Source organism: Oryzias melastigma, linkage group LG5 (assembly GCF_002922805.2).
Source record: "Oryzias melastigma strain HK-1 linkage group LG5, ASM292280v2, whole genome shotgun sequence".
Lineage (NCBI taxonomy): Eukaryota > Metazoa > Chordata > Actinopteri > Beloniformes > Adrianichthyidae > Oryzias > Oryzias melastigma.
This window is the reverse complement of record NC_050516.1, coordinates 26,067,101-26,090,035: the sequence shown is the minus strand read 5'-3', so window position 1 is coordinate 26,090,035 and position 22,935 is coordinate 26,067,101. Positions and strand designations below refer to the sequence as shown.

The window sequence follows — 22,935 nt, the reverse complement described above, 5'->3', positions numbered from 1 at the left end:
CTACATCATTACGAGGTTCCATAAATGAGCAAATAAATTCCTCAGGGAATGTTTTTTTTTTTTATAGGCGGTTTGACGAAACACTCTCAGAAAAATGTCTGACATGAATAATTGCCTCTCCATCAGCCGTAAAATGTGTCTGTTGATATGCACTGAAGATGTGTCTATAAACAGACCCAGCTGTTGCTGAGAAGCTACTAAATTTACATCATCCCTGAAACTTTAGACTTTGAATGCTATAAATGCCAACGTGCATCGGCACATGCTTATTGACCCACCTGCCTCACAGACCTTCACATTAGCAGACATTTAAGCAATAGCTAAATGTTTGCTTACACTGCTGGGAGTTGACCTTGGGTTCATAAACTGGCAGAGCCGCCTATAATAGATGAGCCGACTTGTATAAATAATACAGTCGAGATGCTGATGAAGCACATTTCTAACTTCATATTGGATGAGTTTTGCTTAGTCATTCCTAAAGGTGGACCGCACCTGCTGGTTTTTCTTGTTTCTTAGAAAGTAAGAGTCATGTTTTCTTGTTATCAGTTTCATATGCGTAAAAACATTAAATAAAAATATGACTAAGCCAAATCCAAAAGATGTAATATTTGTGTGTCAACACAAACACAGTGGATAAATAAATAATTAATTATTGATGGAAGAATGATGCAATAATGTCAAGAGTTTACTGAAAGTCTTTGATTAAATTGGTTTTTAATATAATAATAATATATTTTAAATAATAAAAAATCACTTTAAAAGGTAAATATTTTGAGAACCCTTTTTTTATTAAAATATATTTGGTCTTACGGCCATTTTGGCCTCTTATTGGTTAAGATGCATTCTGGGAGCTGCCGTATCTTTTTATTGGTTTTTAGTTGGATTTAGAACTTTGGAAGCACGACAGCACATTAATCTTAGACCATGTTATTGTTGTGTGTAGTACTTTTTTTTGCCCTTAAAATATATTTTTATGGATTTATTTTGTACTTTGAGACTCTTTAAGAAAATGCAAGAAAATAAATTGCATTAAAAGGAAGAACAACGACCATTTTTGCTTCAAGCGCAAATCAGGACAATTCCAGTTACACTCAATAAAATGTAAACATTTTTTAAGCAAGTTTCGATTCTGTGAATCAGATTAGGAAAGAACTCCATGAATGTTAGTTAATTTAGAAAGTGGTGTTAGCTGTTTACTAGTCTCTAAAGTTGGGATGATTTTTGATTTGTTGGCAATTTTAGCATGAAATATGTGTCAGAAAACTAAAACCTAAAAGAGGCTTTGAATTTGTCGTAAGATATTTTAATGGCTTTGATCTACAGGTCATTGCTTTGCCTGTTTTATTACAGTAAGTATTAGACCAGGAGTAGGCAAACATTTAGAGCTGTGGGCCACAAAGGCCTCTAATATTTGACAGAATGGGCGCACCAGAAGTAGATGCGCAATGGAATCTGGATAAAAACCTGGCTTTAATTGATTGAAAATTACATTTTGGAGTTTTTATTTCAAAATTTGTAGCTTATGCTTTCATTTTAGAGCCAGTTGCACTGATGTGTTGATATCCCTTGGGGTAAAACACAGAAATGCTGTGTTAGGTGGGATTAAAATGATTGGAAAAATGCATGTCTGACTTGAAAAACATGAATGCAAAAAAATGTTCTGATAAATAGGTGAAACTGATTTTTTAATACTTACACTTTTGGAAATATATCATGTAAAGCTGTGATATGGCGCTTTGTCAATGAACTTTTGATAAAAAAACTCGACTAAAAAGTAGAGATTCATTGGCTTATTTGTAAGTATAAGTCACGTGCACAGAGTTTCAGTGAAGGAGAACAAAGACGCCTCTGGAGCTGGGAGGGAAACTGAGCTTCTTTTATTCTGCAGAGCATAAAAAAATAAAGTTTGGCAGAAAGAAATGCACACGGAGCAACGTCTAAAAACAGTCCAACCATGCTTAGAGATAAAGCAACATTTTTAAGAGTAGACAAAGACAAAGTAGTTCTATAGTAAAGTTGTGCAAAAAAACTGGAATTTCATAATAATTCACTCGAAACTGAAGAAATCCAGAAGCTCCATCTTTTGTTTTGATGACATAAAAAAAGTTCTGATTTGACAGTAAAAGAATCTTTTAAATAAACAGTTTCATATTCAAACTTGTGACCAACATGACATATTAGAACATCACAAAAGGACATAAAAAGTAATGTACAAAATAAGGCCCTAAAGTCTTAAGCAGCAGATATCAACTATTATGCACGAATGGGAAACATTTCAGTTACAAACTGCAGAAACTCGTTCTCTCAGTTATTATTTAAAAAAGGAAAATAAATAGCTTCATAGTTTCAAAATTTGGTACAATGATGCCTTTGTGTGACATAATATTGAATAAAATACTTGGATTTCAGACTGTAGAAGGCTTAAAAACTAGGTTGATGAAAATTGTGAAGTGACTTATTATAACTGACATATATTTATTTAAAAAAAAACAATAAAGTTGAACGTAGGGAAACACACAAGACAGACCTTACAGTCGACATCATTAAAAGCATTACTTCAGGAAATTATTACAAAATCATAGAAAAATAAACAGAGATTTCTCACTTTGTGGCTTAAATAATTTTGTGTGGATGTGGGCTGTGCAAAGTCAAAGAAACTTCCACGTGTGTGGGAGTTTTCATGAAGTCTGTGTCCACGATTTTCCACACTGTGGTCTATGTGCATCCACACGACTCTACGATCATGTCCGGGACGTCTGTCTTAACGATGCTGTGCTGAGAGTTGAAATAGACCATGGATAGCGGCTGGCGTTCAGTGGGAATGCAGCATGAAGCTGTCGCCGTGTTGATGCCGTTGACTTTTAGCTGGCTAAAGATGGTGGCGTGGAAAGAGGACGCGATACCTGGAGAGCCAGATAGATGCTGAGGGCACTGACCCATGCAGTAGTTCATGTGGTAGCCCTCGGGCGCGATGATCCACTCGTCCCACTGGATGTCCTTGAATTTGATGTAGAAGTCTCTCTTGCAGCACACGGTTACCTCGTTACCGCAGCGCAGCGAGCGCTTCCTCACAGAGTGTTTCGAGTGGTCGTCCCGGAGACGCACCTGGGCCACCAGGAAGGGCCGGTTGGGGCTGTCGGAGCCATCCAGGGAGCACAGGTTCTTCCCGTCCTCTTCACAGCTGACCTCCAGTCTCAGCCGCCTTTGGCCGCCGTCCAAGAAGGTCTGCAGGGTGCGGGTGATGGAGAAAGTGTGCCAATTGTTCTCCTGGACTTCGAGCATCTTTTCGATCACCAGGGTGCGGTTGGTGCCCGGGAGGCCGCCTTCCGCAGAGAGGAAGACCCGGGCGAGGAGTCGGGAGTTTCTGTGAGGGTCTTGGGAGGAGCGGGAATAGATCCACAGAGATGACTGGAGGACTTGAATGCTCTTGCCCCGTTCTTGTAGGAACTGAAAGGTAAGGCTAAGGCTCGCTTTGTCCCCTTTATCTGAGTCACCTGTGGAGCAACAACAACAGACTGTTACTTTATGAGCTTTTTTTTTTTTGGAGAATGTTGTTGTCAAGAACAAAGAATGCCCTGCAGATGTCCTTCAAAAGCTGTGAAAACTCTCCATTAAAACAAAAATGTATTTTAAACTAAAGAAAAAAAGGAACACCAGTGTCATTCGATCACTGTGTGAAGTTTACACCTTTCACAAAAGATCTTAAGAAAAAAGATGCAGATTAATAAAAAAAATGGGAAATTTTCTACCCTTATTTAACCTTTTAACACAGAGATACTTAAACACAAAATCTTTGACAAACTGTAACTTTTTTTAATAATTCCAGTACATTTTGAAGGAAAAATCTGCTGGAATTACGTTAATCATGTTCCAAATACGGTAAATTAAGGAACATAAACATATTTTCTCTTATAAAAGTTGAAAAGAAGCAACAAACTATTATTTCAATAATCAACTAATCACAGATTATTCTTTTCCGATTAGCTCACTAATCGGGTCATGTGTAAACTGGATGTGCTTTAGCTTTAAACTAACTAAATCCTTGATATATAGCATTACCTGTGATGATGCTATAGTGTGAATGCTGTAAGCTGAATTTGGCCTCTGGAGATGCAAGTAGCTGAAGATGCTGAAATTGATTGCTAAAACACTGAAGGCTTCATCGGAAATTGCTGGAGCTAATAGCTGAAAATGCTAAAGTTGATAGGAAGCTAAAATGTTAGTTAAATGCTAAAATAGTTTAAAAAAACGAAAAAAGACTTAGTTAGCCAAAACAGCTAGCATGCAGCTGAAATATTAGCTAAACTATAAAATAGCCCCAAAAAAACTGAGAAAAATCCTTAATTAGCCAAAACCTGTAGCTGAAATATTAGCCAAACTCCAAAATAGTCCAAAAAGCTAGCATAATGCCATTATAAGTTTCCACTTTACAATACTCCAACTCCATATAATATAAAGTAACGACTAATTGAAAAAATAATCGACAACTATTAAGTTAGTTGTTGATCATTTTAATAGTCAGCTCTATTACCAGCTACATCATTTTATATTTCTTAGCCATTTATACTCTTGCAAAAGCCAATCAGATCTAAAACAAGGATCTGTCTGGGTTTAAAAGTGTGTTTTTTGTGTCTGTTGTGTCAGTTAAGTTGCTGTCAGGTTGTGTCCTGTCTGTGACAGTTACACAACTGAGGACGATTCCAAATCACGATTGTTTGGGATGAGAAAAGCTCAATATTCTAGGTTTAAGTCAGTGTCTCAAATTTATATAAATATGTGCATGTAGTCTGTTTTATATGGTGAGAATTTTCCTAAACTTTTGACATTTTTTCAGATCTGTTTGCAGAAAGGGGGTGTGTTTACTTTACTCCAAAAATCAACACAGTGTGCCCTTTCACACTTGTCACTTAACGTCAGGTACATTATAAGTAAAGAAAAAAAGGAGGGAGGGGGGTGTAAATACCCCTAAAAGATATAGGTGTAATGAAACATTATTTTTTCATTCTAAAACTGTGAATAAAAAAGTGTCAAACAAACTTACTTATATCTGCAAAGCTGACTATTTCATAGCCTTGATCTTTGGTTGGTAAACTGTTTTCTAGCTCAAGGGTGCCATCCTGTCTGACGCGTCCCGCGTGGAGTTTGCGCAGGGCTGTGAGAAGTGCCACCCGTGGCACGGACTGGGTGATGTTCGGTCTCTCCTTCAGGTGCAGCTTCTCCAGAAGTTGCTGTTTGGCGAATTCTATCATCATCTTCTCCTCCGCGTCTTTCTCCATCGCCGGCAAGCCGCAGGACGGGCATCCCGGAGACCCCGTGACCCCCAGGAGCAGATCGAGGGCCAAAAGGAGAAAGGAAAAAGACGTGAAGTGTGATGGGAAAAAACGCATAGTTGCAAAGTTGTTCGTCTCCCCCAGAACCAATCGGATTCTGCTGTCTCTGATTCGCAGCTGGACGCAGTGAAGGCAGAAGTTGAGAGTGGTGTGCCACCCTCTTGATGCTGAAGATAAATGGGGTAATCCACCAAAACTGGTGACACGTTGGAAGGGCGCACCAATGAGCGCGCGGCGGCGACGCGGAAATACCTGGCAGAGCATGGAACTGTGCGCTCAAACACACACCTACACACGCGCGCGCGCACACACACTCTCACGTAAATCACGCACAGAGATCTCTTCGAGGTACACTGACTCACAATCACAACACGTCGGTTTAGTATCTTGATGGACCCTTTTTTACGCATCTGGCTGCGCGTCCCGCGAGATCTTTGGTTTTGCGCACTCCGAGGTGACATTTTCCAACAGTGCAAAGTTGAAAAACTCCTGCGCCCTTTGGCCCAGATACAGAACACTAAAGAGTTACAAGCAGTAAACGAATGAAGCGTAAAAAGAGCTGTGAGGCGGAGAGCCTGACGCGGTATTTGAAACACGTTCTGTCATGTTCTGCAGCAGAAGTGTGGCACCACGGGCTGTCATGCAGCTAAATGATGCCGGCTTTGTCTGGACAAATGTGGAAGACAGAAAGGAAAAGTTCAAGACAAGCCAATGCAAGTTAATGGTGTTCAGGGGTTGTATTTATTTAAAAAAAACTTTATTTTTTAAAATTATAGAACACCTTCTTGAATAAAATAAATTTCTAACACAAAACCTAATTTATTTGTTCTTGTTTTCAACACAGGTGAAAAATGTTTCAGCTTGTTGGATGAGGAGATTTTAATAAAATTGAAGAACATGTTAAAGTTAAAAACCATAAAGTATGTCAGAGTGCAAATATCAATTAAAGTCGCCCAGAATTGCTCAACAGTTTTGATTGGAATTGATTGATTTTGAGCAATCAAAACAGAAACCAAATAAATCAAACTTTAATTAAACAGTCATAAGTTCACTGGAAAAATACAAGCTCATACGTCCACAGTTGGATGTAAATAGTTACATTATAATTACTCATAATCAAAATCAACCATGTCTAGTTTTGTAGATTGAATACTATTTTACTCAAGTAAATATTGTTTTACATTATTTTTATTTTTTTAAGTCAATCTGTGACACACTTTATCCTTCTTTCATGTGTGACTTGAAAACTGTACCAGATCCTGGACTTGCCTGCCCACATGTGGGAAATTTGTGGTACTACATGCAAAAACAATGAATAGGTCAAGTAAAAGTTTGGAAAAAGTTAAGTATGTGCAGTTTACTTAGAAAGGATTAAGCCAAAAACAAACAAACAAAAAAAAACGCATCAGTTCTCAATTTTCTCACACTTTCACATCATGAAATAAAAGGAGAAAATAAAGAGGATGGCTTTACGTATTTATTTTGAGTCTGTATTCATTAAGGTAACACAAATCAGTAGGAATAAAAAGTAAGTATATTCCAACCGTATAGTTTTGAAAAATCATAGAGAAGTAACGAGAAACGGGTAAGGAGTTTTAACTCTTAAACACCCAAGTATCAAAATGTTTCCCTGGACTTTCTTTTTGTTAATTTTGACTATGAAAGGGTCAAAAAATGTCCTACAATTGTGTGCTTTTGCTCCTTTTCAAAGAAGACGCTGAATTTTCAATATATATAATCATTTTACAGTGTTTTTCTTTTCATAATAGTGTTGGACCAGTTCAAACTGTAAAAAAAAGAAAACAACACAAAAATTAGAATGTGATTTTTAGAATTTTTAATGAGAAGAAAGGGCAAATGTACATGAACAACAAATTTTGTTTTCTAAAAGTTTAAATTTGTCCAGTATCAAACTGTTAACAACAAAATCTTTCTCTAAATGTGCAAAAAACAGTCCATAAAATGTCAAATATCAACAGACGTTTTGGTCACACAGGGCAGTTCTGTCCTCTTTGGCTCCTCAAGGGTCTTGGTGATGCTGCCAGTGACAGTCACAAGGCCCACACTTCCAGGGAGAGTTCTTGGTGCAGATTCTGCAGCATCAGTGGGAAAATATTTCACCTGCTGCTGGTTTTCCTGCATTTAGAGGTGTTTGGACAGCTGGGATGTGTCTGGGGTTTTCATCAGTTCTGCATCTTTGTTGATGTGGTGAGCAGCTTTGGTCTCCAGCATCCTGACGTTCTCTCCTCTTTGGTCCTCCAGCATCATCAGCTCCAGCTCTCAGCCTCTCACTTCACTTAAAGAAAACAGTTTTCATTTCATTATGACATTTGCTTCTTGAACAAACAAAAATGCATGCTTATTTTATAAGATAACTTATAATTTTTGAGTAAAAAAATAAGCTAACTCACATTTGAATAACACTTCTCTCACACAGTTTGTGTTTCAGAGTAAAAACTAGCTAGTAACTGCTTGATTCCTTCAAAAAACAACCTGGAAATGCAGCTTCACAAATGTTACCTTTTGCTCCTTCCGTTGAGTCTTCTCGGAACCTCCATGAAGGTTATATTTCCCACAATGGTTGTCTTTCAGACATTTTGCTGATGTTTTTCACACCCTTTCACAGAGCATTCACACAATTAAGGTTGTATAAAGAAATATGTTTGGAGGAAAAATTTATTAGACATCTCCAATCATAGATACTGTATGATGAGAGCAAGGCCTTTGACTTAATATATTTGTTTATACCATGGTCCGGGTGAAGACTCGATTCTGATTGGCTGCTGGGTGTGGATTAAAAAGTGATAATGCACAGTAGAAGTTCCGGTCACACAGACCAAGTGATTATTGTCACGTAATGATCATGTCATAACTAGCTTGGGCGCTGAAATGTAATTTTAATGATGAGATAGAAATGCATTTTTTGTGCTGTTATGTTTAAGTTATTTAAGATATCATAAAGATTATTTAAAATAATGTCCCACTATGTGAACTATGGCGTATATTGGAAGAAACACAACACACTCCTATTTACTCAGATTTTCCATTCTTCTTTTTCTCTCTCTCTTTTGTCATTTCTAAAACCTGTCTTTAACTTTAGGTTCTTTGAATGCCAGGGGTTTAAAAAAACACCATTAAACGTAAAGCACTGTTCCTATTTGCAATTTATATTTCTATTAAATTATCTGAGACTAGGTCCCAAAACAGGAATCAGGGAGACAGGTAGGAGTGTACTTGGTGTGTCATCAGGAAAGAGAGTTGATAAGGAGACTTGGTGGAGGAATGAGGAGGTGCAGGAGTGTATACGGAGTAAGAGACTAGCTAAGAAGAAGTGGGACACTGAGAGGACTGAGGAGAGTAGACAGGAGTACAGGGAGATGCAGCGTAAGGTGAAAGTAGAGGTGTCAAAGGCCAAACAAAGAGCTTATGATGACTTGTACGCTAGGTTGGGTAGTAAGGAGGGAGAGACTGACCTGTACAGACTAGCAAGGCAGAGAGATCGAGATGGGAAGGACATGCAGCAGGTTAGGGTGATCAAGGATAGGAATGGTAATGTGGTGACAGGTGTCAGTGGTGTAATGGAAAGATGGAAAGAATACTTTGAAGAGTTGATGAATGAAGAGAATGAGAGAGAACAAAGAGTAGAAGAGGTGACGGTTGTGGAGCAGGAAGTAAGAAAGATTAGTAAAGGTGAAGTGAGAGGGGCTTTGAAGAGGATGAAGAGTGGAAAGGCTCTTGGTCCTGATGATATACCTGTGGAGGTATGGAAGTGTCTAGGAGAGATGGCAGTGGAGTTTTTGACCGGGTTGTTCAACAGGATCTTAGGTGGTGAGAAGATGCCTGAGGAATGGAGGAGAAGTGTGATGGTGCCCATTTTTAAGAATAAGGGAGATGTGCAGAGTTGTGGTAACTACAGAGGAATAAAGCTGATGAGCCATACAATGAAGGTGTGGGAAAGAGTAGTGGAAGCCAGACTAAGAGCAGAAGTGAACATTTGTGAGCAGCAGTATGGTTTCATGCCAAGAAAGAGCACTACAGATGCAACATTTGCTTTGAGGATGTTGATAGAGAAGTACAGAGAAGGTCAGAGAGAGCTCCACTGTGTCTTTGTAGATCTGGAGAAAGCTTATGACAGAGTGCCCAGAGAGGAACTATGGTATTGTATGAGGAAGTCTGGAGTGACAGAGAAGTATGTCCGAGCAGTGCAGGACATGTATGAGGGCTGTAAGACAGTGGTGAGGTGTGCTGTAGGGGTGACAGAGGAGTTCAAGGTGGAGGTGGGATTACATCAGGGATCAGCTCTGAGCCCCTTCCTGTTTGCAATGGTGATGGACAGACTGACGGATGAGGTTAGACAGGAATCACCATGGACTATGATGTTTGCAGATGATATTGTGATTTGTAGTGAGAGCAGGGAACAGGTGGAGGTGGAGTTAGAGAGGTGGAGGTTTGCCCTGGAAAGGAGAGGAATGAAGGTTAGCCGCAGTAAGACAGAGTACATGTGTGTGAATGAGAGGAACCAGAGTGGAAGAGTGAGGTTACAGGGAGAAGAGATAAAGAAGGTGGAGGAGTTTAAGTATTTAGGGTCAACAGTACAGAGTAATGGAGAGTGTGGAAAAGAAGTGAAGAGGAGAGTGCAAGCAGGTTGGAATGGGTGGAGAAAAGTGTCAGGTGTGATGTGTGACAGAAGAGTTTCAGCACAAATGAAAGGAAAGGTGTACAAGACTGTGGTGAGACCAGCCATGTTGTTTGGACTAGAAACAGTGGGACTGAAGAAAAGACAGGAAGCAGAGCTGGAGGTAGCAGAGATGAAGATGCTGAGGTTCTCTTTGGGAGTGACCAGGATGGATAGGATCAGGAATGAATACATCAGAGGGACAGCACATGTTAGAGGTTTTGGAGATAAAGTCAGAGAGGCCAGACTGAGATGGTTTGGACATGTTCAGAGGAGAGACAGTGAATATATTGGTAGAAGGATGCTGAGTCTAGAGCTACCAGGAAAGAGGTCTAGAGGAAGACCAAAGAGGAGGTTTATGGATGCAGTGAATGAAGACATGAAGGTGGCTGGTGTTAGAGTGGGGGATGCTGAAGACAGGCTTAGATGGAGGAAACTGATTCGCTGTGGCGACCCCTGAAGGGAAAAGCTGAAAGGAAAAGAAGAAGAAGAAGATCTTTGTATTATTTTTTATTGGAGTTTATCATATACTGTCGGTGTAAATGTTAGTGTAAAGGGGTGAGGCCTGTCCACACAAACATACACTGAGATATTACAAACATACCCGTTAGCTGAAAAATTATTCACATGCAAACATGTCAACCGCTTCAGTTCAAACACACGTGCAAACCAATACATGTACAGGATTACATTCTTAATCCTTGTATTATTAATTTCTCAATTTAAAATCAAAAACAAAAAATGAGACGTTTTTTCATCTTTGGATTTGCGCAAAAGTGGAGCAAATGGATAACAAGTGTTCAGTTTCGTTTCTGGTTTGTTTTGTCTGAAACTTGCAATCAATGATATATATTGATATATGTTATCATTATTGATATTATTTTTATTTTTTAAGGATTTGGTACAAAATATGAAAAAACTAAAATAAATATATGAGCAAAATATGTCAAAAATATATATATACATTTTAACAAAACATTTTAACAATATCTCAAGAAGTTTAGGTGAATAGTTGATGGAATGCAATAATGCAGCTACTGCCCCCTATGGGTGAAGATCCAAATTACTGTTTCAAAATAACTTAAACCGTTCCTAAAATAAAATGATGGACAATCAAATGTGCATATTAATAATTGATGGATTCAGCTATGCTTTGTTTATTGGGTTTTGTAAGGTGTCTTGATCGGTGCTTTGTTTGTTTAGAATTCTCATTGATTAGCTGAGAGTGGGGTGACCCTGAGGGGGTTCAGGGTGGTTTTATATTCCCCCCTTTGAGTCGCCTCTGTTTGTAGCAGCAACATATCCGTAAATAATCCTTTTGTCCCAAATAAAATTGTAAATCTATTTAAAGCTGTTTCAATACCTGTATTAATCCGAGCGTGTACCTGCGCAGACGAATCACGCCGCTGACGTAAACTGTCGGTGAGGTGAAAAAGTGACGCTAACACACAAGCCGGAGCTTGGAAGGGGCAATAGCGTTTCGTTTATTTTTTTATTTTGTTTGTATCATTTTTGATTTGGCTTTTGTTTTTCAACGCAGAATTACTCCTTGAATCGGCCGGCTTCTCAGTGCTTGCTGTCTCGTTAAGTTTCTCGCCGCTCTCCCCTGACGCGGCGCTGTTTTGACAGTCGGGGTCGCAGAGATCCAACTTCCAGCTAGCAGCACCATTATATTAGCATTGGTAAGTCATTTGGGGAAGCTAGCAACGCGCAACAGCTAGCGCACGGCTTTTGAGATCCGACAGCGCAGAAACAGAGCTTTAAGAAAAGTCACTTCGCTTCAGACATGTGATATTTAGCTGGCTAACCAGACGCCGGAAAACATACAGGTTTATGTAGCTATAATGGAAGCGCGCGCACAAAACGAACAGGTTAGCTAATGGGCTAATATTAGCTAGGTGTTGTAGGTGGCTAGTTATACTCCTCGCTGGAGGATACGGGGGAATATCGTGAGCTAGCTATTGTTAGCGTGTGGGAAAGCTAATATTTTCAGTAAATGCACTGCCACGACGGACCGGAGTGCCGTTTTTTTGCAGTGACAACCCACAGGATCCTGCAAGCGGATTTAAACCCACGACCTCTTAAATGGTAAGCTCAGTTGCGTAAATGTCGTGAAGTGACTTGTGATCGATCATCACTATCTTTAGAGGGGGGGAAATAATGTTACGTGTAGCTCCATCTTTAAAGTCCGCGTTCTCAATGGCAGACACGAGATGGCCATGTTAACATGCTGTCGTTTGAACCGGAGCTCTGTGAATGGATGTGTGACTGTTGTGAATGAATATAAGAAATATATTGGAAGTTGAATTTAGTATTCGTTTTCATTCATTCTTTGCCTCGCATTGCCACTGGTTTCAGAGCTCTCTATGTTGTAGGTTTGTTTGCCCACCTATGACCAAAAACTACAGCAGATTTGAATTGTGAGATGTGTGAATTGGTGTTGAGTTGAAATGAATGAGAAGGAGCAATCATTAGAGTTGAAATTAGTCTCAACACAGTACTTTAGGGATCTGATAGTGTTGTTAAACAACTAAACAATTTAAAAGAGCTGTTTTTGGTTCTTTTAAATTGCGATTTATTTGCTATATTTCATGTCAATACTTTTTAAAACTCAAAAGTGCTATTTTAGAGGTGTTTGTTTCAGTGTATGTAGAGGCAACCAAAGAGAGTAAAGCTTATCTGAGATCTGTGTGTAGTTGTTAACACCTCTCCATAATTGTAATCAAGAGCAGAATGGCATAGAAAGTCGGAGATCCACGGTGGAACCTGTTCGGATTTCAGTCTAATCAGTGGGAATTCTGAAAGCTGCAGAGACGCACCCACTCTGGAAACTGATGTCATTGGGAGAGCAGGTGTACTGACTATATTTCACTCTCTTATTGCCAATTTTCTATCCCACAATCCGTATTACCAGTAGAAATTAAGGATTTATAGTTGATGTTCACGGTTGCAATGTTGTTTTTAATCCGATTTCACAAGGTTGCATTTAATTGCTATGCTAACAAGGACTTTTTTACATTTTTTTTTTCTTGTGGTAAGACTCCAGACTGAGGGTATTCTGGTTAATTTGTTGCTGTGTTGAATTGTGTGTGCATGAAGCAGATGCTTTCCTAAACTGGACATATTGTATCTGTTACTTGTGGGCAAATGTTATTGACGTTGTGGCAACAGTTTGCTTTTCCCACTGCCGTCTACTCCAAGAATATCTTAAGGGTTTCTGTCTAACATATCTACAGTGTTTGGGCTATCTTTGATTTTGTTTTGTTTTGCATATTTAAAAGTAGAAATGTTGAGGAATCTTGCCTTGTGATCTGGCTCTAAAATCTATTTTCCTGATAAAATAAAGGAAATTTTCACTGAATAGCGCATTTATAATCCTCTTTAGCTTGCTTTTTATTCAAGACCAAGTTAATCTAAAATTTGTTTATTGAAGTCTTTGCACAAACTTTAACCATACCTTTTTTTTTAAAAAATCATGTCAAAATCAGATCATGAAAATCAAAATCAAATAAAAAATTGATCTTTTTCCATCATTTTTTTTTCTTTACACTTTCTTTGCAATGTTTGTCTTAGTTAATGGTGAAAGAGCAGGATCATTGAGAAAAAGCTACTCCATACTAAGAGCTGGTAGTCGTGAGTTATTGAATCTACAATCTGCTGTTTCCAAGGCCACCACAAGAGAGACAGAACATTCTGCTTCATTGTCAACATCTTTTCTTCCTTTTCTTTCGGAGATTATAGATATACTCCCATTCTACTATAAATTAAGAAACATCACTGTTTATCTTGAACTAGTTATAGTGTTAAAATGAACAAGGAGTTCCGATGGGATGTTGACTTATTCCGAGTAGAATAATGCTTGATGTCTTTTTTTTAAACCTTTAAATGTTACATAACATTTTCCAACTTTGAACATCCTTGCAGCGCTGTTTTATGTGCACAGAAGTAACTTAAAAACATTTGTTATCCAGTGAAAATTAGCTCGTCTGGTGTCTCTATCTGTTTCTGTCTATGAATCTGTGCTTGCAGCAGCATAAGTAGAAGAGTGTTTTTTTTTCTGGAGAGATTTGAAGAGCTATTTATAGATCTTTGCCGGAGCACCAGGCATGGTGCTGTTGCTACTGCTTCTCTCTCTTAAGCACTCCTTCTTCTGTGCATCTCTTTATTTCATCCCTTTCTGTCCTTATCTTTTTTCTTTAAGGTAATTACTTTTATTTAACTTTTTAAAAAAAATATATATATTGGTGTCTTGTTTTATGTAATGCTAATTAATAGTATTCACATAAAGGAGTTGATTGGTCACCTTTTAGTCTTTTTAGAGACTGACTGTCTCATTTATCCAAAGGAAGTTGCACGATAATATACAGGATAAAATAAGATATGAAAATGTACATGCTGAAAAATAATTGCTAACATGTTAATCCATGCAGAAAAGAAAACCGTTTAAATCTTTAAAGATGGTGCATAGGTTTAGATTGATCACATTGTGATTATAATAAAATCTATGTTTTGGTCAAATGCTTTGGTTTTTAGGTGCAAGAATATGTGCATTTACACTGGAACAATTGGTTCTTGTTTTATCTGCACCAAAGTTTTTTCAAATAGTTTGCTTTGTTTGACTAATGTACATGTTCACACGTACTCTGGTGTGTAGACCAAACAAGTGAACCCCAGTCCCCTTAAAAAATATGGGTCTCAGTTTACTTGCAAAGAAATTGAGTGGTGTCTATTTTAGTGTGAATGCACATAGACTTCCGGCGGACCAAAGAGAGAAAGCAAACCAAAAGGCTGATGGCATGATCACTGGGTTTTAATGGTAAAAAAAAAATGTAAAAGTGGAAATCCCGAAGAGATGGAAAATATCATTTGGGTAAATGCAGTGAAGTGAGGATTTTTTTTCCAGTCTAATCAGGTCAGTTTTGGGCTGTGGCTTGCTCCTGAGAGTCCCATATGTGAAAGCAACCCAAACCAAAGTGTAAAATTAATTGTTTACACGCTAGGATAGTTTTTGTTTGAAGGGGTTGAGAATGCTGACAAATTAAACATGTCATCAGCCTTTTTGGAACTAACAGCTGTAGAGGTCCTGCCAGAAGCCAAGAGCAGAAGGCAAACCTGGAGAAATGAGAAAATGCCTTTCAGCGTTCTCTATGCTTTAAAAGGTTTCCCCAAACCTCTGTACAATACATGGTAAATTACATCTACTTGTATAGCACCTAACCAACTTCTTTAAGGCCTAAAACGCTTTACAGTCAGTCCTGTTCACCTGTTCATACACACATTTATGTACTGTTGGGGACAGAACAGAAGAGCACTGGCCACCTGAAGAAATGTCATGTTCAGTATCTTGCCCAAGACACTTCAGTCAAAAAATATCAGGGCTTCACGGTGGAGCAGTGGTTAGTGCTCTTGTCTTACAGCAAGAAGGCCCCGGTTTGAGTCCCGGCTGGGGGACCTGACTTGGAACCACCAACTGGACATCTTTTTGTGTGGCGTTTGCATGTCCTCCCCGTACATGTGTGGGTTTTTCTCCGGGGTTTCCGGGTTCCTCCCACCATCCAAAAACATGCTTCATAGGCTAATTGGTGACTCCGCAATTGTCCCTAGGAGTGAAAAGGAGAGTGAATGGATGTGTGATTGAGTCCCTGCGACAGACTGGCTACCGGGCCCGGGGTAACCCTCCCTTCGCCGATCAGTAGCCGGGTTAGGCTCCGGCATCCCCGTGACACCGAAAGGGACAAGCGGCTAAGAAGATGAATGAACGATCTTTAAAAAGTCATGCTAAACAAAAAGTTACGACTTGCATTTAAATGTAAACTTCTGTGCAGAGTACACCCACGAGAACAAATGCATTTCTCCTTTGCGGCACTTGGAGCACTCTCCTGACAGAGGGATAGCCAGCCTTAATTCACTACAATGCCTCCTTTAAAAAAACAAGTTTGGACACCACTACAGATTCAAATTCCCCTTCAACTGAAGCAATACGGAGAAGCCAAGGGGGTTGAGGAGGAATTCGGATTTGGCTTAACTATTCATTTTTTCTTGGTTACTCTTAATGAAAATGTCAAGAACATAGTTTCTGCAGTGACGAGAGTAAAATAGAAATTCACCTCTAAGTTGTGGGAAGAACTATTGGCGCGGAGTAAGCCCACCCAGACTTCCCATCATCCATTTGTTTACATGGTCTCTCGCTAGCTTACACCCCCTTACAACCCCAACATAAAATTACTAGTGCAACAATCCATCTATCCATAGTTTTAACCCAGATTCAAGCTTAGACAAGGAAAACAAAGACATACATAGATCTAGTCGTCTGAAAGTGAATGCATTGGAATGGAGCGGAGCAGGGAACGTGTCGGTTGCCAGTTGTAGCACCAATGTCACTGCTACGAGCTTTCTCCAACTGCATTTCTTTTATCTGCACCTGATTCACAATAACTTGAATAAAGAAATGGTCAGAAATACAATTTTAAACTTCATTTTTGTTATACATGTCCTCCATCAGAAAAATGCCACAAGAACATGTTAAAAGCTCAAAAAACATGATTTTCATTGGATTGGGTCCTTACGTAGGCTATAGTTCATCAGAACCTGTAAACAGGTTCTGATGAATAAAAGCTGGCCGTGCTACTGCAACTTTTAAGCCATCATTTTGAGTATAAACTGAGTTTAATTATTTAGTCTCTGGGAATTTCAATTTGTACCAAACAATTGCAGTTTAAAGTTACCCCTAGTTGTTCTGAACTTGTCTCACTGTTAAGTGGTTTTGTATTTCTGTGATATATTTGGCTGCTGATCCTTGTGGAGCTCCTCCCCTTGCATCTTCTTACTTTCTAAGCTCTATTCATGTCATTTATTAAGTGAAGCTACCTGTGTGGCTTAAACTCTGATAAAGCTACAGCTGTTTGAAGCATTAAATGGCATTGATAATACCACCTTCTTTTCCTTTCCATGTGGCAAATAGAAATGTAAACCATATCATCATTTTGGCTTTAAAGCGACGCCAATTCCTCCAAATACACTTTTCTTTAAAAGGCTGTTCTGGTTGGTTGGTCCAAACATCTTGGTAAACGAGCCACAGATCTTATGTGGATGTAGGCGAACTTCTTTCTGTCATTTCATGTAATCCCAGACGCACTCAATGATGTTGAGATCAGGGCTTTGTGGAGACCACTTCCAGAACTGCTTGTTCTACTTTACACTGAAGATAGTTTTTATGACTTTGGTTGTATGTTTGGCATTGCTGTCTTGATGCAGCATAAATTTGGGGAAGTCATGACACTTTGATTATGTTGCATGATGGATAATTATTGTGCCTGTATTTCTCTGCATTGAGAACACCATTAATCCTTACCGAATCTCCAACTCCATTTGTAGTAATGCAGCATCAAATATTCACTATTGCCTGCAGACACTCATTTTACCAGCCCTTCAATGAACAAACTGCCGTCTGCTAGAGCTCAATATTTCAAAATTTGACAAACAGTCCATGGCACTATTTTCTACACCCCAGTTTCTATGTTTTCATGAATACTTGAGTTGCTTAGCTTTGTTTCCAAGTGAGAAGTTTGGCTTTTTGGCTGCAACTCTTCTGTAGAGACTACTTCTGGTCAGACTTCTTTGGACAGTACACAGGTGTATCTGGAACCCCATAGTTTCTGCCAGTTCTGACCTGATGGCACAGTTAAGCATCTTCAGATATTAACGAGGAACATGTTCTTGATGGGTCTTTAATCTGCTGCTTTAAGTTTCTTCACCCAATCACAGTCTACGATCCACAATGTTGCCCATTTCCGTCTTAATTTAAAAGAGCTTTAACAGCACACACTGTAACGCCAGTCTGCTTTGAAATCTTTGTCTGGCAGCAACCTTGTTGATGCAATAGATCTACCATGTGTCTAGTTGCTTTGCTCAATCTTGCCTTGGAATAAAACTGTTTTTCTCAACCTCATTGTGGTAGCCTAGTTTGGCTGTTCCTCACCCAGTTTTTAAGTATCCTCAACACCTGTTTCTGTGGGGTTAAAACCCAGTTATGAACCAATGTATGACAATGATGATCATAAGCACTTGTTTTAGTATAATTGGTTGATCACACACCTAACAATCAACCAACAAAATTCTTGATTTTTTTTTTTAACCTATTGAGATCAATGCTGGTTTTAAGGCAAAACACCTTTACAAACCCAAATGTGGATTTAATTTGGATTTTGTTATTTTGTTTTGCATCAACAAATTCATAAACATAAACTCTGTTGTGTGTGTTTTGGTCTTTGACACTTTGGTGCCGTATATGACAGTAAATCAAACCAAGTAAAGACTAGAATTTTTCTAACAAAGTCTACAATGCTGTCTTTACATGAAAGCAGGACCTCAAACTTATAAAGGAAAAATGAAAAACAAGCAAAGTACAAAACAAAAAATCATAGTGAGATGGGCAAAATCAAGTTTTTTTTACATAATGTATTTTTGTTCACATTTTTTTACTGACCTGATATTAAAAGACTTGTAGACAACAACCTGTTATCTTCATCTGATGTTCTGGACTGCAATAGAAGACTTTTTTTTTTTTGTGAGCTACACGTCTATTTGTTGACTCCCTTGTGGCCTTCGAGCCTGCCTCAAGGACAGAACAGTGTTCCAAGAAAGGGGCTCACATCAGACTTTGTGCTCCAGAAAGCCGGTCAGTTTCCTGGTATCTTTGTTTGAGAGTTTTAGCTATTTCAATCACCTCCTGAGAATGAAAATCAAATTTACGAAAAGAGACTTCAAGATTTAAGTTATTTTAACCCATTTTTGAATTTATACCAGTACTATTGCTGTCTGACTGATCAACCAACCGAGATAAGATGTCCTTGCTATTTAAGATATTCATGGTGAAGTTCTCACCGGACACTGATCAGGAAACTGCTGATTCTAGTATTAAATTGGTAGTTTTTGAAGCGGGTATTGGATAATGTCATTTATTTATTTACTTGTTTTTTCACTTTTTGTAAATAAATTGAATTATGACACATTAAACATTCTTTTGAACTCAAATGAGCAACTCATGCAGTTTAAATGAGACCAGACTGAATGTTTGTTTCTTTTTACATAAAGAAATATGTGTCATTGAAACAATCAACAAACTATTATGACTCACAGATAACCTAAGTATCAATGCAACATTTTTTACTTGCTCTTATTGTAAAAAGTGTATTTACAAATGAGTGTCTTGGTGTACTGTACTTCTTTAGACCACAACAAATCCATAATCTTTTCACCCTCCAGATTTAATACCTTAGATTAAATTTTGTGGGGGAAAAAACAGGTCTGCTCCGTGTTTAGTACATCTGGTAGCACATAACCTATTTAGCATTGTCCTTTTTAGCAAAGAGAATTTTAAGATTCTTGTCTGATGTATATTGAAAGGTTGCAACCTTCAATAGCAGTGAGTATTTGATTTAGACCGTGGCATCATGTGAAATCCATCATTTGTAGTAGATAAGAAAGGCTAAGTTTACAAAAAAGTAATATTGATTGGCCCACTTAAATGAAAATTGTGCTTTTGGTGTTTTTAACTTGTTCTTGTTGCATTTTTCTCATGAAAGCTCTATATAATTATACGGCATTTACCATACAAACTGCAATCAGCAGGCCACAAGCTCCTTACTCCGTTCCATTCCAATGCATCCACTTGCAGACCAATATATTGTTCGCCATTTTGTTGTACCGCTATTGGTAGGTTGGGGTTGTGAAATGCTGTAACCTAGTGTGAGAGAATGTAAACAAAAGGATGATGGGTAATGAGCGCAGGCTTACTCCTTACCAACGATCCTGCCTATAAACTTGGAGTTGAATTTCTGATGAATTCCTGTCACCCTGCAGAAACTGTTCCTAGAAAACAACAGCTTTTTTAAGGCTAAAAATGTCATAATCATAATTAAAATACCCCTGGGAATACCCTTTAAAAATAAATCAAAAGATTATTGGAGTTGGACTTTAAGCAGTTGCCTCTTTTTTGCGGCTCATGTTTTAACTCTGCCTCTCGGGGCTCTGGGTTTTGAGAGAATTTTGTTTTATCATTAAAACAGGGAAGGGGTGGGGTACCCTTCACACTCATAAGTTTGATGAGTCATTAGCAACACTGGACAAAATGTGACTTATCTTTTTTTTTCTTCAAACCTTAACTATTTCATACTGTGTTATGGTACTCCTGATTATTTTTTCCTTCATGCATGTGAACTGACATTACTAGTATATTACAAAATTGTAGTAACCATAATTTGGACTTTATTACATTAAAATCAGTTGCTTTCACTGTTTTAGTTTTAAAAAATTGGAGGACAAGCACAGATCAAATTTGACATTTTTGTTGTTGTTATAGTTTTAAGTCTAAAATTTTGATCATTACATCGTGGCCACGTGGATTCAGGGCAACAATTGTTACATTTTTTCTTTTCACAAAGTTTACTGGTGACATTTGCTTGACCAGCTAAGTAGCTTAGTGGTTGAGTGCCCACCCTTAGACTGATTGTGGGTTCAAGTTTATGGACAGGTCACACCAAAAACTCCAATACTCTTTGACACAAAGCATTAAAGAATTAATAATTGTGGTTTCTGAGTGCAGCTGAGACTACAGCTCACCATTCCCCCAGGGGAGGGGTCAAAGGAAAAAACATTTTTGCACACCCAGGTGTGTCACGACGTCTAGTTTATTTCAGAACGTCTTTGTTTTTCCCACAACATTTTTTTTTGCTGACATTTGCAGTTTAGAGGCTGTAGGGAGAGCTCGCAAATATGCTGCCTTGCGGGATTAAGGTTTTTCCTTGCTAATGAGCTTGCTTAATTATTTTTCTCAACTATCATCCCTGCAAACCCCCTACCCCTATGTATTTTTTTAAGTTTTCTTGTTGCTGCAATGCAGTATTTTTACCAGCAGCTATTGCAATTAAAAAAATATATATATTATTGATAATTTCTCTGTTGTTTGCTGTCAGTTAATTAGTGGCCTATTAGTGGTTCTTGCATCCTTTTTTAAATTTTAAAAAAGATACCATAAACTGCAGTTTTTAATAAATATATTTGAACCCTTTCTATAAAGAAGTATAAAGTGATGTGCAAGCAGATCTATATCAGCTGGGTTCTTTTCATGTCGGGGTGTGTTGTCATTTCAATGATATTATTACACAACATCAGAAAACATACAAAGTGCACATAGGAAAGAACCTGCAAAGTAAGAAAGAACAGGATCTGGGCAAACAGCACATACAATGGCTTAAGAATCAGAGGGAGAGGGAAGGGCAGCTCATAAGAAAGGCTTTCTTTTTTTACTGATGTGCTTCATTCAGAAAAAGAAAGGGGGCGTTCAGCAAAGAGTTTTGGATTTTCATGAAAACCATTAATGAAACTTTCAGCCAAAAAGGAAATACATACATAAGACAAGAGTGTGTGGAACTGAGGACTTTGAAAAATGTGAATGCTTAGGAAACTAATTGCCTACGTTGAGGAAAAAAGTCAACTGAGCTACAGGATGAGGTAAAAGCTGAGATTGTGTCAACGTTGGTCAAAGTTCTGCTACTTATTTTACTGCAATAATTCCTTCTTATTTTTATGACTTGTGATCCAGCTTCACTGGAGATTAATAAAGCAGTTGTGTGTCTGCTGTGCGTCTCTCTCTGTCAGCAGATTTATTAATGATCCACAACTTTCTCACAGATTTAGTTTGTTGCAATTTACTTCCTGTCGTGACACATTTAAAATGTTTATTTCTTAAAGAATCTCTTTATTACAGAAAATCCTGAGTTGTGTTTACAGAAAAAAGGTTGGATATACTATGCCACAGCTGAAAGACAGCCATGTTTGGTCTTGCAAAACACTAAAGTAATGAGAAACTCCCTTTCACTGTCCCTTTTGTGGAAGGTGGAGGTGGCCTGGCAGGGTGGAGAGTTGCTGATAAGTAGGCGTTACAGTACAATGCCGTCGTTTATTGGGTGGTGGGAGGGAGGTTTGCTGAGAAAGAGCACTTTTTTTCTTTTGGTTTGTTAAAGTTCCTATTTTAAGAGTGATATTTATGAAAAAAGACTTAGTGGTGCAATTTTAAGTTTTAACTTTTAGGATAATATATATTTTTTACAACGAAACCTTATTTGTAGATTAAAAATGTGTAAATCTGAGTGGCAAGGCTTGTTATTCAAGCCTTTTTTTCATTATACCATATATGCAAAAGAAGGAATGTTAGAGAGATGCAGAAGGAGTGAGAGAAGGCATAACAACAGAGCCCTTATGAATAAAAAATTTGCAGCTATAAATAGCAAGCCATCTTCATGAACTGATAACTTTTTCAGGTTTAGAGGACTACGATAGGATTTTTTTCCTCATTTGTTCTACCTTTTTTATATTATTTCTTAGATTGGGCTTGTTACATCATTACTTTAGTATTATAAACAACAAATTGGTATCAATGTTTTAACTATTTCTGTGAACTTATTCTGTATTTTTTGCCAGTTAGACCACATAGAAGCAAATTAGTAATAGAATTATCACAAGAGTGGATGAAGTTTAATTCTTGGTCTGTAAGTAATACACCCCATCTGGGCAGCAGAAGGGACAAAACTTAAGCTATGTCTGAATTCCCCCCTACTCACTATATAGTGCGTTTGACATACGTAGTGCTGTCCGAATCTACTAATTCCTTTTAAAAGAAAATGAATAGTTTGATGGGAGTAATGTTTCTAGTTCTTCTGGTCTGCCCACTTGTCTGGTTTGCTGATACAGACTTGTCCTTAATTACTTCTGGTGACAAATCCTGACTCCCAATTGTGACTCACTGTAATTAGAAAGCATTCAGATCATCCCGAACATTTTTGTGGATGGCCTAACAAAAAAATGTGTACCACAAACAGAAGTATGCACACAGGCTTGTTGTCTGTAATTACTTATGCAGAAGAAGCATTA

General features: G+C 38.2%; 2 protein-coding genes across 11 annotated transcripts in view; one reads left to right on the top strand and one right to left on the bottom strand.

Annotated features, from left to right (window-relative positions):
* Positions 1 to 1,849: 1,849 nt before the first annotated feature.
* On the bottom strand, positions 1,850 to 5,510 carry LOC112144590 (inhibin beta B chain). Its single transcript, XM_024269180.2, has 2 exons — positions 5,042 to 5,510; positions 1,850 to 3,494 (listed from the first exon to the last, which is right to left on the bottom strand). The coding sequence occupies exons 1-2, from the start codon at positions 5,385 to 5,387 to the stop codon at positions 2,716 to 2,718; spliced, it is 1,125 nt and encodes a 374-aa protein (XP_024124948.1). The 5' UTR covers positions 5,388 to 5,510; the 3' UTR covers positions 1,850 to 2,715.
* Positions 5,511 to 11,212: 5,702 nt separating this feature from the next.
* LOC112144633 (R3H domain-containing protein 2) overlaps positions 11,213 to 22,935 on the top strand; it is a gene marked incomplete in the record, with an annotated part of 47,178 nt that continues 35,455 nt past the window's right edge. For 8 of the 10 annotated variants that reach the window (XM_024269273.2, XM_024269272.2, XM_024269269.2 and 5 more), the window contains 1 exon segment: positions 11,213 to 12,093. 10 annotated transcript variants of the gene reach the window in all.

Coding starts and splice junctions, on each gene's coding strand:
- LOC112144590 (XM_024269180.2), bottom strand. CDS start 5,387: ATGCGTTTTTTCCCATCACACTTCACGTCTTTTTCCTTTCTCCTTTTG. Junction 3,495..5,041: donor AGTCAGCTTTGCAGATATAA/GTAAGTTTGTTT, acceptor GTTGCTCCACAG/GTGACTCAGATAAAGGGGAC.